We start from the raw sequence: 14,862 nt of genomic DNA on the forward strand, positions 1-14,862 counted from the left end.
TTCACAAACTTTATAGAGGTAAAATTTCATGACGTTATTTTTGAACATGTAATCATGTGATTATTAAATTTTAAGGTGGAAGCACAGATTACTTACAAAACACCCTCTCCGAACATGTTCAGAATGGCTTTCCAAATAATAAGATTATTATTTCAGCACGGTAACAAAAATACTTAAATACCTAACATTTTCATTTTTTTCAAGGTTGGTTAGTATTTGCGCATGGAGATCATGACAGCGATTATCAAGGTTATATTTGGAGCAGATATTTTGACCCCTAACCCCCACAAAATGGGGGTATCTATTCCGAAGATCATTCTTAACAGGAAGAGGTTGGGAGAGGGTCCATTCCGAAAGCCATTCTTACCCTGAGGATGTAGAGGGTGTCTATTCCAAAAGCCGTTCTTAACATGAGGAGGTTGGGGGTTATGCAATACCAACAACAGCCGTACTTAAACTTTTTACGAGGAGGCAATGCCGGTTAACGGGTTCTGCTAGTCAACTAATATTCATGAACTATCTATATTTAGATTAAGCTTTTGTTTCAGTTGTTGGCTTTGTTTTTATACGAAACTAAGAAACCAATTTTCAACCAAACGAAGATGGCTGCCTCCATGCGAACATGCTGTTATGCTATGAGCCGGAATTTTTGTCGCCGACAACTTTTCACTCAATTACCAAAACAAAAAAATGGTTTCATAAATTTATCTACTCAACCCATAAAATATACATGGAATCGTCGAGTTAAGTTGGTGTCCACGTTGGGTGGTATCAGTGTTTTTGCCGTAGCGGTCATTGGGTTTACTAGAGCTCGTTTTCATGATACGATTCAGGCTGTAGAACTTGTTGATACGAATGACAGCATTGAAAATGACAAACGTATCGAGGAAAAAACAAATCGATTTAAATATAATTTTATTGCTGATGTGGTTGAGAAAGCAGCCCCAGCGGTTGTTTATATTGAGGTGGCCAACAGGTGAGAAAATGAATTATTATTATTGTTATTATTATTATTGTTGTTGTTATTATTATTGTTGTTGTTATTGTTGTTGATGATGATGATCAGACCAAATTTTTATAAAATCATTAGCTAATTTGGTTAAGATAATGTTATTTCAATGACAACTATCTTAAAACTGAAAACCTTACATCTGAGATAGCATAGTGTTTCCGATGTAATATACATATTTTTACTAACCCATAGTTAAAAAAAAAAGATTGTGAGAGTAGTGCTGAAACTTGTTAATTTACGTGACTGAAATAGGAATTAAACTAAATTTGTTGTTTTAAAAATAAAACAGATCTTTTTAATGATTCAGTATGATTTAAAAAAAAAATATGTCTTTGCGGTTGATTTTTACTTTGTTTTCTTTGATGTAATCCAGACGTGATATTTCGTCAGAAAAATCTTTGTCTGAAAGGCGTTATCTCCCTCTTCACACACACACACACACATACACTGTGCAGTGCACTCTAAACTATTTATTTTATTTTCTTTCAGAATTTCTTTTGATTACTAATGATTAAAAGGTTAATTCCTACTTCATTTACGTAAATTATTAAGAATGAAATGGATTTCGGCATTAATTCAAAACGGTTGAAACATTCTTTTTTTTTGTTTTTTTTTTGTTCATGAAAAACACCCCAGATCAGGCATGAAGGAGCTAAAAAAAAAAAAATGAAAGATAATTATCGTAAAGATAGAAGATGACTATTTGCCTTAGAATTGAAAAGAGCAAGGCTATAAATAGGAGGAAAACAGTCAGCAGGAAGAGATGCCACAAGCCTGCATTTTTTGGAAAAAAGCTATTTGAATAGGAAGCTGCATTACATTGAAGTATCAAAACGGTGAATTTGTGGAGACCACTAGACCGATTCAATTAGCTGGAACAAAGGAAACGGGAAATAAATCGGACAGTTCTGAAGAATACGTGCCATAATAGTATTTATAGAAAAAACTAACATCACATCTGTAAGACAGAGGGTGCAGAGAAAAAGAAAGGGTGAGGCAAATTACAGATACATTTCTGAAACTCAAGAACCCTCAAATGGGACACAGATTTACCAACCCAAATATGACAACAGTGTTCCATATATGGTCTAAAAGCAGATTTGTAGAGATAGAGAATAGCATCTGATGTGAAAAAGTATTCAAAACGATAAAGAGAACTGACTGTATGAGAAGCAGAAAGAGCAATAGATCTAATTTATTATTGAGACTCGTATGAATCTCTAGTCGCCTCTATAGCTATGGATGACATGATACTTGTAATGAATGGGTATCCAGAAATTTTAATACTTTGACAGAAAGTCCCAAAAATGGCCTAAGTAATTTATGATTTGAAAAACGGTTTGTTTGTTTTTTTTTTTAAAGGGCATACAAACGGTTAGGTTAAAGAAAATTTTAGCCCCTCCAAAAAATAAAAAAATTAAATTAAAAAAAAAAACTTAAAAAAAAAAAAAAAGAACAGGGTAGTTTTCAGATCATAAACTGCTTCGGTGTCTTCCAGGACTGATTCAGGATTCTCAGTCAATGTTATGAAATCCTTTGGATACCCATTCATTAAAAATACCAGTGAAATAGGATAAACTAAGCTTCTGTAATACAATTCATTTAGGAGAAGGATAGATGCAAGTTCTCTGCTTATTCCAGCATTGCTTTCAGTCATTATACTTGAGAAATCTTGGGCTAGGATAAGTGCAGGTGATGATTGCTCAACTCTAGTTTCACTACAAATTCTTCATCACGTCATCTCTCTTTCAGAAGGGGGGGGGTCAGTCAGTGTACTCAAAGATTTAAAAAGACATTCCTGTCAACACAGGATTTGCATCAGGACAAAACAATAAAATTTTGTATTCACTGGATGATTTTGTGTTCTTTTGTGATTATTTTTGGCTCAAGTCTCGTTTCTTTGTCAATTCTCACGCTACTCTCCTCTTCTTATCCAAACCAGTTTTGAATAATTTTTATTCTGGTTATTTTTATCACAAATGTTGTTTGAAAATAAATCCTTTTTAAAAGTAAAATAAAATGTTAAATTTATTTTAGAATAATAAGAACTCTCATACTACCCAAAAAAAATAATAACATTATATACATACACTAGAATACCCGTCTCAGGATAAATCATTCCCCAAACAGAACAGTTTTGTACTACTACTATGTCCCCTTACAAATATTGAAATCAAGGTATAATATTACTAAGTCTTAGTCTTAGAATCCTTGTTCCAATTTTGATCAAATTACAGGGTGGGACAATAAAGTTGTCACCCAAAAGAAAACAGCACTACAGCTTTATTTTTAAAAACTTTTATTGAAAAAATCAATCCAAGTAACTTGATTATGTAGTAGAGCCTCCATACAGGTCTAGAACTGAGAGCATGCCTTTTCCACAAGCACTGGTGGAAGCTCAACAAATACTCTGTGGATGGCAGTGATCAGGCTAGCTTTGGTATTGTAGGAAGTCATGTTAGTGATGTTCTCAACGTATGACCAAACAAAGTAGTCAAGCAAATTCAGGTCGGGAGAGGAGGGAGTCCAGTGGAAGAAGGATACAAAGTTGTAGCACTCCTTCTGAAGCCAAGCCCTGGTCTCTTTGGACTTGTGGGTCGGCGTCAAGTCCTGCTGCCCAACAAGGGTCTGCCAATGACCACCTGATTGCACTAGTCCTCAGCACATCCAGGTACACTTTGATGTTGACTTTGAAGATGTGAGGTTGCATAATGTGGTCCTCACTTGAAACCACACCAAAGACCATAACCATGGCTAGAAACTTCGTTTTCATCACCCTGGGCACATCTCTGTTATTTGTGGCAATCCAGTAATGCATTTTGAGGGTGCTGGCAATGGTCCTGTTGTCATAACTTGGATTGGTAGAGAGCATGAGTTGTACAGCAGAATATCTCCGATCTCATTTGTTGAATATTGTGTCACTTTTAGACATGATAGACTGCTCCTATTGCTCTTGGGATTTGTATACGACTGGCCAACTAGTAGATGGTCGGCAGCAAAAAAAGAAAACCGGTTTTCATCAAACGGAAATGGAATCATGTCGTCTTTTCCAGTGCAACAATTTTCTCATTCCACCCAGTCTTTTGATAATAAAAAATGTCTAAATTTAAGGCTTTATTTTATGGGATCTTAAAAAGAAATTGAAATTCAAGGAATCTTTCTTAATTAGTGACTAATAATCATCGATTGAATAAACCAATATATATATATATATATTTGTGTGTGTGTAGAAAGAGAGAAACCATCAAATATCTCACGGTCAGTGGTCAGTTTTCAAATAGTTATGGGAAAGGCCAAAACAGGGGGTCATTTCCATCATTTCTGAGATTGACAAGATTATTAGGATTTCTGATCCCCGACTCAATAAGTTTTGGAGTGAGTTGAGGACATGTGTTGCATGGAGAGAAATGATATGAGAATAATACAGTGGATATGTAATGTGAGTCTTAAAGACAGACTTAAATCTGATCTCAAGAAGATTAAATCTAGACAGTACTAGAAGGTCGCCTGGCATTGCCCGGTCATAGCATATGCTTAAATATGATATTTTTACGTATGCAGATTTCGTATTTATGATTATAGAGTCAATTCTCTATTGATTATTATATTGTATCGCACCCCCCCCTCCTGGCATGACCTAGTTGTATAATACACTTAAGTATATTTTCATTCATGCTGATTTCATATTTATTATTATAGAGCCAGTACCCCATTGATTATTATATTGTATCCAATGTAGTGATTTTAAGTTTTTTAAATGTGACTGAGGTGCCATCAGTTAGAATTGAAACCAAAACATATAGCATTCCAGCCTTAGTCTTAAGTTTGAAAAGTTTGCTAGAAATGATGTTATGACGTTAAAATTTGAGATGGTGACAAATTCAAACTTTTAGTATAATAATAGATAGACACGTGTGATGAAGATTAGACTTTGATCTTATGGTTGCATTGAAAAGTGGATAAGAGTTAGGAAATGTAGACCAGTTGAGGTAGCGGGTAGAGTTCACAGGGAAGGCCAAGGAAGTGGGAAGGAAGGACTTCAGAGAAAGAGGAATAAAGACTTGGCCAAATGTAGGTTGGTTTGAAAATCAATTTATGAAAGATGCCCAATGCATGCCAGCATATAAAATGAATATGATGATGATGATGATGATGATGATTAACTCTGTTCCATTTCTTTTTGTTGATCTCAGAAGATTAAATCTGGACAGTATAAGATGTGTGCAGAATGAAAGACTTTGTTGGTGTTGTGACCTTAAAGAGCCAATAATAAATAAGACAACACAGTGCTATATTTACAAGAGTGTGTATTTGCTCATTGTTCATTGTCCAATAAGGGTTGAGGACATGTGCTGCATGGAGAGAAATGATATGCAAATGATACAATGGATGTATGATGTGAGTCTTAAAGACAGACTTAGAGCTAACAACCTCAGAGGAAGATTAAATCTAAACAGTATATGGAGATGTGTGCAGAAGAGTAGTATGGCCACATTGAAAGAATACGAGGGGCGTGCAATAAGTAATGCCCCTGACCCACTTCCCATAGCAGTAGAGCAACAAAACTTGGCACAGTTATGTCTTTCTTTACATAGGAACCACCCAGAGTTATGCATTTCTCCGATCGTTTGATGCAGCTCTGGAGACCGATTTTGTAGAACACCCCAGGTTGGTCCTCCAACCACAACGTGACTTCAGAAATCAAGGCTGCATCATCTGGAAAACACTTTACTTTCGAAAACAACTTCATGGCTGGGAAGAGGTGAAAGTCAGAGGGTGCAAGGTCAGCAGAGTAAGGAGGATGGGGAAGAGTTTCATAACCACACGCCCGTTCTTCTGATCTGGCAACATATGAGTTGTGGATCGGAGCATTGTTCTGCAGGAGGAGGGTACCTTTGCTGATCTTACCCCGCCTCTTGATTTTGATAGCTTCCCTTAATTTTCTCAAAAGTGAAGCATAATAGGCTCCTGTAATTGTGGTACCCTTTGCCAGGAAATCTGTCATCACTACTCCGTCCTGGTCCCAGAAGACTGTGAGCATGACCTTGCCAGCGGAGGGCTGCACCCTTGCCTTCTTTGGAGGTGGTGAGTCCAAGTGCTTCCACTGCATTGACTGGGATTTGGTCTCTGGATCATAGTGATGGACGCAGGTTTCATCCTGTGTAATCAGCCTTTTGAAAAACTTTGACTCATCTTCTTGGCACATCTCCAAATTCATCCTTGAGCACTCAACGCGTTCTCGCTTCTGGAATGATGTGAGCAACCTGGGAATCCATCTGGCAAACACCTTATGCAAATGGTCATGAATGATAGTTTCCACAGACCCTGTATTAATCTTGACATCTTGGGCTATTTGGCAAATAGTTATGTGCTGATCTTCCAAAATGGCAGCCTCAACTTGATGGACAGATGCCTCATCAATGGCAGAAGGGGGATGACCAGGTCTGGGAGCTGTTTCCACAGACTTCCAGCCATGTTTGAATTCATGATGCCAGCGTTTTACAAGGTCATATGATGGGGCATTATCACCATAAGTTTCTTTTTCATTTCATCAAAAGTCTCCTGTGGTGTGCATCCTTTTAAATACAAAAACCGGATCACTGCTCGACATTCAACAGGCTCCATTTCACATCTGACTCCGTTCAAACACCTGTAAAACAGAAACCACAATTAGTTCAGAGCTGTAATTTGCCACATAACCCGTAGAGATATAAATCATTGCACATGCAAAATTTCAGCTAGATCAGACAATTGGAAGTGGGTCAGGGGCATTACTTATTGCATGCCCCTCATAGATAAGAGTTCTTGGGTTAGGAAATATAGAACAATTGAGGTAGCAGGTAGAGTTCACAAAGGAAGGCAAAGGAAAAATGAAAGAAAGTAAGAAGGATGAACTTGAGAGAAAGAGGGACAAAGACTTGGCCAGATGTATGTTAGTTTGGAAATCAATTTCTGAAAGGCGTTCAACACATGCCAGCATGTAAAATGAATATGATGATGATGATAATTAACTCTGTTCCATTTCTTTTTGAACAGACATCCATATCATATGGATTTATCAACTGGCTCGGGATTTATTGTGAAAGAAAATGGGTTAATTATTACGAATGCGCATGTTGTGGTCAATCGTCATCAAGTTATTGTTAAACTTCAAGATGGAACAAAAGTTGAAGGCAGAGTTTTGTTGATCGATCCCGTCTCCGATTTAGCGGCCATTAAAATCAATGCGGTAAGTCCTACATCTTACTTTTGGGTTTAAGGTTATTTGGCGCTGATTGCTTTTTGAACCATGAAAGGTGTTAAGAGTAGCAGAAATGAGAGAGATTAAAAGCAGGGGGTGAGGGAGCAGGTGAAACACCTTACAGTTAGCTTCAATTGTTAATAAACAGAGACATAGAGAAAGAGGAAAGTGATAGAAATTTGTTAGTAAGAGATGAGTTAATTACAAATTATGAAAGATCTAGGCTTTTTGCCTGTTTTTAATAGGCAAAACTTATAGCCTGTTGACTTAGAATGAGTGTTTTATGCTAAACTTCTAGAATAAATGTGATATTATGGTAACTAATCCCTATTAATCCTTAACTGTGCATCGAACAGACACCATAATACTTAGTGTATTGCACTTTATTCTAACACAAGTCTATACAAAATTTCAGCAAGATTAGCCAGTAGTTTCCAAAAAAAGTAGAATAGACAGACAAACATATAATATAGATATCAAAATGTATCAAATTTATCCGAAACTTTGTGTGTGTGTGTACATAATGAAAATACTTCAATGTGATGGAAAATGGAAAGGAAAGAATAAAATTATGTATATATTAATCAACATTTCATTTTTATTTCAAGATGATTGATTTAAAGAAATAACATAAAAGTACAATATTTGTAAATATATGCTGCATTTGTGACATGACAAAAATGTTGGCTTTGTTTTCTTTGAAATGAATTAAAAAATGTTCTGATGTGAAAAGAATTTTTTGTTCTCTTTTTCAAATGAACCATAGTTGTTAGAATTCAAAATGTATGATAGAATGAGTGTTTTTTTTTTCTTTGTTGCTTCTTTTTAACTATCAATGTTATCATTGATTGAGATTGTCGGACTGACTTCCTCATCTTGGTTGTTATTGTCACAACGTTTCGTCCGTTTTGCCCTCCGGCCTTCGTCAGGTGTTTTGTATTGAACTGGGGAACCGTTTGTTAGGAGTTTCGAACCCAACCCTTTATTATTATTAGGCTTTGGGACATAGTTGTTGATTCTCTGTTTTGAATGTTACTTTTTCACTGCCTTCGTTCAGGATTGAACTCAGCACCTTTGGGTAACTGTAAACTTTGATACGTCTAGGACCACTCGGCCATATGTCACTGGGACAATTCTTAGTTGGTTTTTGTTAATGTTAAACCTATGTTGTTATTCAAGGTTTTCTCTCTCTATCAGAGGTGTCCAAATTGCATTCTGCTCTATGCTTGGTTTGCTCAGTAGGTTGTTATGTCCGAGCATGTGAGCTGTTTCCTTAAGTTTTCTCACTTTCCAGTGGGTCTCTCTGTTTATTATTTTTACTTCATCCCATAGGGATCGATGGTCCCCCCTCTCCATCCAGACATGGTTGGCTATACCCGATTTTTCCGTCTCCCCTTTAGTTACCGCTTTTCGGTGTTCTTCCACCCTTACTTTAAGGGGGCGGCATGTTTCACCCTTGTAAACCTTTCTGCAACTGCATGGGATGGAGTATATGCAGTTTTTGGTCATGTTCTCCATGCGGGGCTTCAGAGAATCAACAACTATGTCCCAAAGCCTAGCTGGAGTCCGAACACGGTACCCCCGTAATAATAATAAAGGGTTGGGTTCGAGACTCCTAACAAACGGTTCCCCAGTTTGATACAAAACACCTGACGAAGGCCGGAGGGCAAAACGGCCGAAACATTGTGACAATAACAACCAAGATAAGGAAGTCAGTCCGACAATCTCAATCAATGAAAACACCTCATCTCGAAAATACAGACAATTACTATCAATGTTATGTACAAAATTTTGTTGGGAACGTAGTGTAAAATGTGGACATGTCCCTTAACTCTCCAGAGTCGTGGGGTGTCTTGGGCAAGAATAACTTGGCAGCATCCATCCCTCTCCAGGTTTCGAACACATACAGCTCCTGGTATTACCAAATGGTCACCCATTTTAATATTGGCCTGGCTCAACATCATTTAACTTTGGTGATCTAATGGGAACTAGTGTGTCAGTGTGATTATGCTGTGTATATATAAAATATATATAGTGTAAAATAGCTAGCCTGAATTTAGGTTCAGGTTCTGACCAGAAAACCCATTGAGTCACAGAAATTAGGAACTTGCGATTTCTCGAAAATCTATAATTGTGTGGTGAATAATGTGCAATCAATAATTCTCCCTCAATCTAACTATTGTGATGTCATTTGCACAGCAACTGATAAAGTTGAACTGCTGGCCCAGAGGTTCTTGCTGAACTCCACCATTATTCCATAAACGATAATCTACCAAATGTTCCACTACTGACAGAAGCCTCACTTGATGATCTGATCACTGCTTCCGAAGTTCGGATATAAAAATCTCCAAAGCATCTGGGCCTGATCTTTTTTCCTGCTATAGTAATAAAGAAATACTTTGCTGGACTGACTGACTCCTGTCTTCTCCAAACTCTATAGCAAATGCTTTGCTGAATCTTGAATTCTTGATTAAAATTGCCTCTGTGGTATCAGTGTTCAAGAACTCTGGTGAAATTATACGAATTGATGTAGGAAGCACTGTAGAATTTCCACATGTCCTGTTAATAATAATTAAACTAATTATAAATAATACATCTATATAGTCATCTATTGAACCCAGGTTAAAATGTTAAACTAGCAAAGCCAGTTAAATATGAAAAAGTAAAACGACAAAATCCCAAATTAGTCCTTTTCTGCTTTCTCTCTCTTTCTCTCTTCAACTATTCAAAGACATTGAGCTTTGTCTTATGCTCTGCCAATCCATCTTCCATTTGCATATGCATCAATAGGAACTATTAATTTAATTTATAAAACTGGCTGTGTGTATATGTGTCCGTCTCCATTTTTTTTCAAAGTGTATCTCCTTTGAGATACAAAGTAGCAGAGTGGCGCGAGGTGGGTCAAATGATTGCATTTTTTTGTGGACTATTGTTTTATGTGTATAAAAGTGACTTTGACTGTTTGCATGAGGAACGGTCTGCGCATATTTTTTTTTTTTTTTTTTTTTTTATTCAATTTTCACCCCAAACAAGGCACAGTGCCACTTTGAAGCAGGGGGCTACTATTAGGGAATTAATTAGCGGGGTCATTATGAAGGGAGAAGAGTAGAAAGATGTTTGTTAACATTACACTTGAACTTCTGCATATCATTGCAGTTGGGAAAGCAGAATCCCGGAAGGGAGTTCCAAAGACCCGCAGTTCTGGGGAAGAAACTATTGGAGTAAAAGGCTTTCTTGCACCTAGGGATCTCCACTGTAAAGGGATGAGACTTAGTAGCTTGTCGGGTTTGTCGGGGGTAGTTACGTCGGGGAGGTACAAGTGTTTGCAGTTCGTCAGAGCATTCACCATTAAAGTATTTGTAGAACAGGCAGAGGGATGCAACATCTCGTCGATGGGACAGAGGTTGAAGCCTAGATGACAGTTCAGGACCTATCAGGTTTGCGACTCTTTTTTGAACCCTGTCCAGGAGCGAGAGACAAGCAGCAGATGCACCAGCCCAGATGTGACAACAGTACTCCATACATGGGCGAATGGTTGCCTTATAGAGATATAGGATACTGGCAGGCGTAAGTAGTTTTCTAGCACGGTAGAGGGAGCCAACCTTCCTTGCAGCAGCCTTGGCAATGCTCTCAATGTATCTATTCCAGTTCATATTCCCTGTAAACGTTAGGCCGAGGAGTTTAAAAGAAGTACTTTCAGGCAATGTGTTCTTGGCCATTGCTATTGGTGGTAGAGAAGGTTTCTTGTAGTTATTGAAGGAAACAAGCTTAGTCTTAGCAGCATTGAATGAGACCAACCATTTTTGTCCCCATTCCACTACGGATTGGAGATCATCCTCTAGTGTTTCTGCCATTTTCTTGGATATGTGTTCATTTGTTTTCCCCTCATATCTGTTATAGAGAGTGGTGTCATCGGCAAATATACCCATCTCCAAAACAATATTATCAGGGAGGTCGTTTATGAATATCAGGAACAATAGAGGTCCAAGGATAGACCCCTGAGGCACTCCCGCATTTATGTCATATTGTTTGGATGTACGTCCGTCGAGGACAACTTTGATTTTTCTATTACTTAAGAAGGATGTAATTACGTTATGAATTCTTCCAGTGATTCCATATGATCTAATTTTCCTTAGAAGACCATCGTGCCATACCCTGTCAAAAGCCTTAGATATATCAAGGGCCACCGCTCTACCCTCCCCTGTTTTATCCAATGAACGGTATATACGTTCAGAAACTACAGTTAAGATATCTGCTGTTGAACGGGCTTGCCTGAATCCATATTGTTTGTCAGTCAAGAGTTTAGCAGCTGTTAGGTGCTGGACTAGGGCTTTATTAACTAAGGACTCAAATATTTTGGCGAAAATTATTTATACGTTGAAGTCTGTTTATTTTTAATTATTTCTCATCCATCTGATGATAATTCAAACAGCAACGACTAAGGCTGGAAAGCTATGTTTTGGTTTCGATTTTAGCTGATGGCATCTAAGTCCAATTTTTTATTTTTTATTTTTTATTATTTTTTAAATCCCTACTATATATTGGGTACAATATAATAATTGATAGAGAATTGATTCTGTAATAATAAATATGAAATCTACATAAATTACAGCATCATATTTAAGCATGTTTTACGACCGAGCAATGCCAGGTGTCCAGCTAGTACACTTTAAAGTCTTAACTTCAAAAACGTTGATATGTCCTTCCTGCTTCACACCTTTTCTTTTTAATCTTCCAAATGCAAAAGTTACCATTGTTATTCTTTTGTTAATGTCAGCTGAGGATTCTGGGACCATTAAGCCAAGAAACAAAATATTAATACATTAAGGATTAAGGACATGTGTTGCATGGAGGGAAATGATACAATGAATGTATAATGTGAGTCTTCGATAGTATGGTCACATTGAAAGAATAGATAAGGATTCTTGGATTAGTAGGTGTAGAACAGTTGAGTGAGTGTGCCCGGTTGACAGGGAAAAGCAAAGGAAAACATTGAAGGAAATGATAAAAATGGATTTCAGAGAAAGAGGAATAAATAAAGACTTGGCCAGAAATGAACTAGTTTGAAAATCAATGTCTTAAAGCTGTCCAATGCATGTCATTATGTAAAACAGACACTAAACTGATGATGATATTATTATTATTATCATCATCACCATAACTTCCTCCTCCATCATCATCATCATCATCATCATCATCATCATCATTTACATTCACTTTCATTCCCCATTTCTCCCAAGAGGCTTCAAACTCAGAAATAGAAAGCTTCAATTTATCAAAGATAGTGGTAACAAATGTGGTGTTATAAGCATAATTAATATTAATAGCTAAGCACCAGTGTTAATTGTAGATTTTTTAATTCTTTCATCACAAATGCCAAGAAAAAAATAAAGAAACATTGAGGAGGGAAAGAGATTAGATACAACCCTACATTTACTTCAAATCAATATGATTTTATGCCCGTTAATAACAACTCCACATTCTGTGTCTTTGTATAAACCTTTTAATTTTCAATTTTTATCTGAAAATTTCCCAAACAGAATATCCCTATTTGTCTGTGTTATACATATGGAAAATCAAGTTGCTGTAATCTTTACTGAAACGTTCAAATCATAAATTGTATTCATACTTTAGCAGCTGCATGTTCAAGACTGAACAAATGTAAAATTATGAAAACAGCAAGTTTTTTGGGTTATTTTTTTTGCTAGTTCATATGAACGGCGGATGTTGCAATCATAGATGTTTGGCTAGAGAAGCAGGTGCAGAAAACTGAAAATATCTCTGATCAACAAGACCACCTAAAAAAATATTCTCTTTGTTTGAAAAATAAGCATTTCGGTGAATAGGAAAAATTTCACTGCGATGACCTTTGTGAGAAAAACAATATCCAGGATTATTTGTAGGTAAAGGTTTTGTTTTTTTTTTTTTTTAAATTTTTTTTTATTACATTTTCACCCCAAACAAGGCACATTGCCACTTTGGTGTAGGGGGCTACTATCAGGGGAAACATCTACTGGGGTACTATGTAGGGATTAGGGCAGCGAGATGTTGGTTCACGTTGCACTTGAACTTATGCATGTCAGTACAGTTGGGGAAGCAGTGACCTGGAATGGAATTCCAAAGTCTAGCAGTTCTGGGGAAGAAACTACTGGAGTAGAAAGATCTTTTACATCTAGGGATCTCTACAGTGTGGGGTGGCATTTTGCAGCTTGTCGGGTCTGTCGAGGGTGTTCATGTCGTGGGGGCACAAGTGCTTGCAGTTCTTCAAAGCATTCACCATTATAATACTTGTAGAACAGGCAGAGGGATGCAACGTTTCGACGATGGGACAGAGGCTGAAGTTTAGATGCCAGTTTAGGGCCTATCAGATTTGCGACTCTCTTTTGAACCCTGTCAAGGAGCGAGAGACTAGTAGCCGATGCACCGGCCCAAATATGACAGCAATACTCCATACATGGGCGAATAGTGGCCTTATAGAGGTACAGGATACTTTCGGGTGTTAAAAGTTTTCTAGCACGGTAGAGAGAGCCCACCTTCCTTGCAGCGGCCCTGGCAATGCCCTCGATGTAATTGTTCCAACTCATGTTTCCTGTGAACGTTAGGCCAAGGAGCTTGAGAGACGTACTCTCAGATAAAGAGTCGTTGGCCATTGCTATAGGTGGTAGAGAAGGTTTCTTGTAATTATTGAATGAAACCAGTTTTGTCTTGGTGGCATTGAACGTTACCATCCATTTTTGTCCCCATTCCACTACTGATTGGAGGTCATCCTCTAGTGTTTCTGCCATTACTTTAGATATATGTTCGTTTGTTTTCCTGTCGTGCCTGCTATAGAGTGTGGTGTCATCAGCATATATACCCATCTCAGAGGCAATCTTGTCGGGGAGGTCATTTATGAATATCAGGAACAGCAGAGGTCCAAGGATAGATCCTTGGGGCACTCCCGCATTTATATCATATTGTTTAGATGTACGACCGTCGAGGACAACCTGGATTTTTCTCTTATCTAAGAAGGATTTAATTATGTTAAGTATTCTACCAGTGATACCGTAAGATCTAATCTTCCTGAGGAGACCCTCATGCCATACCCTGTCAAAAGCCTTAGATATATCTAGAGCTACCGCTCTGCCCTCTCCCGCTTTGTCCAGTGAATGGTATATGCGTTCAGAGATTACAGTGAGGATGTCTGCCGTGGAACGGGCTTGTCTAAATCCATATTGTTGGTCGGTCAGAAGTTTAGCATCTGTAAGGTGCTGGACTAGAGCATGGTTAATTAAGGTCTCAAATATTTTGGCAAAAAGTGGGAGGAGGCTAATATGGCGATAATTTAATGGGTCAGTTCTTTCGCCAGAATTCTTGAATACTGGTACTACAGAAGCAGTTTTCCAACAGCTCGGAAAGCAAGATTCATTAAGGCATTTGTTGTAGAGTTTGGAGAGAACTGGAGCTACTTCGGCTGAGCACTTTTTTAATAGCACAGCTGGGATGAGGTCGGGTCCACATGCTTTTGAAGTGTCAAGGTTTTTTATGATAGCATGCACCTGAGCAGGGGTGATTTTCAGACCGTCTAGCGTGGCGTCTGTCCGCATAGGAAATTGAAAGGTGGGCTCTC

The 14,862-nt window shown here is 37.7% G+C and overlaps 1 protein-coding gene across 1 annotated transcript in view; it reads left to right on the plus strand.

Annotated features, from left to right (window-relative positions):
- Nucleotides 1-488: 488 nt before the first annotated feature.
- Nucleotides 489-14,862, plus strand: part of LOC145266983 (serine protease HTRA2, mitochondrial-like) — a 33,207-nt gene continuing 18,833 nt past the window's right edge. The window contains exons 1-2 of the mRNA XM_080122826.1: nucleotides 489-976; nucleotides 7,049-7,241. Of these exons, the coding sequence (XP_079978952.1) occupies nucleotides 603-976; nucleotides 7,049-7,241 (567 nt within the window). The 5' untranslated portion in view covers nucleotides 489-602. The remainder of the gene's footprint in view (nucleotides 977-7,048; nucleotides 7,242-14,862) is intronic.

Source organism: Euprymna scolopes, chromosome 42 (genome assembly GCF_053919585.1).
Source record: "Euprymna scolopes isolate OS-2025 chromosome 42, ASM5391958v1, whole genome shotgun sequence".
NCBI lineage: Eukaryota > Metazoa > Mollusca > Cephalopoda > Sepiida > Sepiolidae > Euprymna > Euprymna scolopes.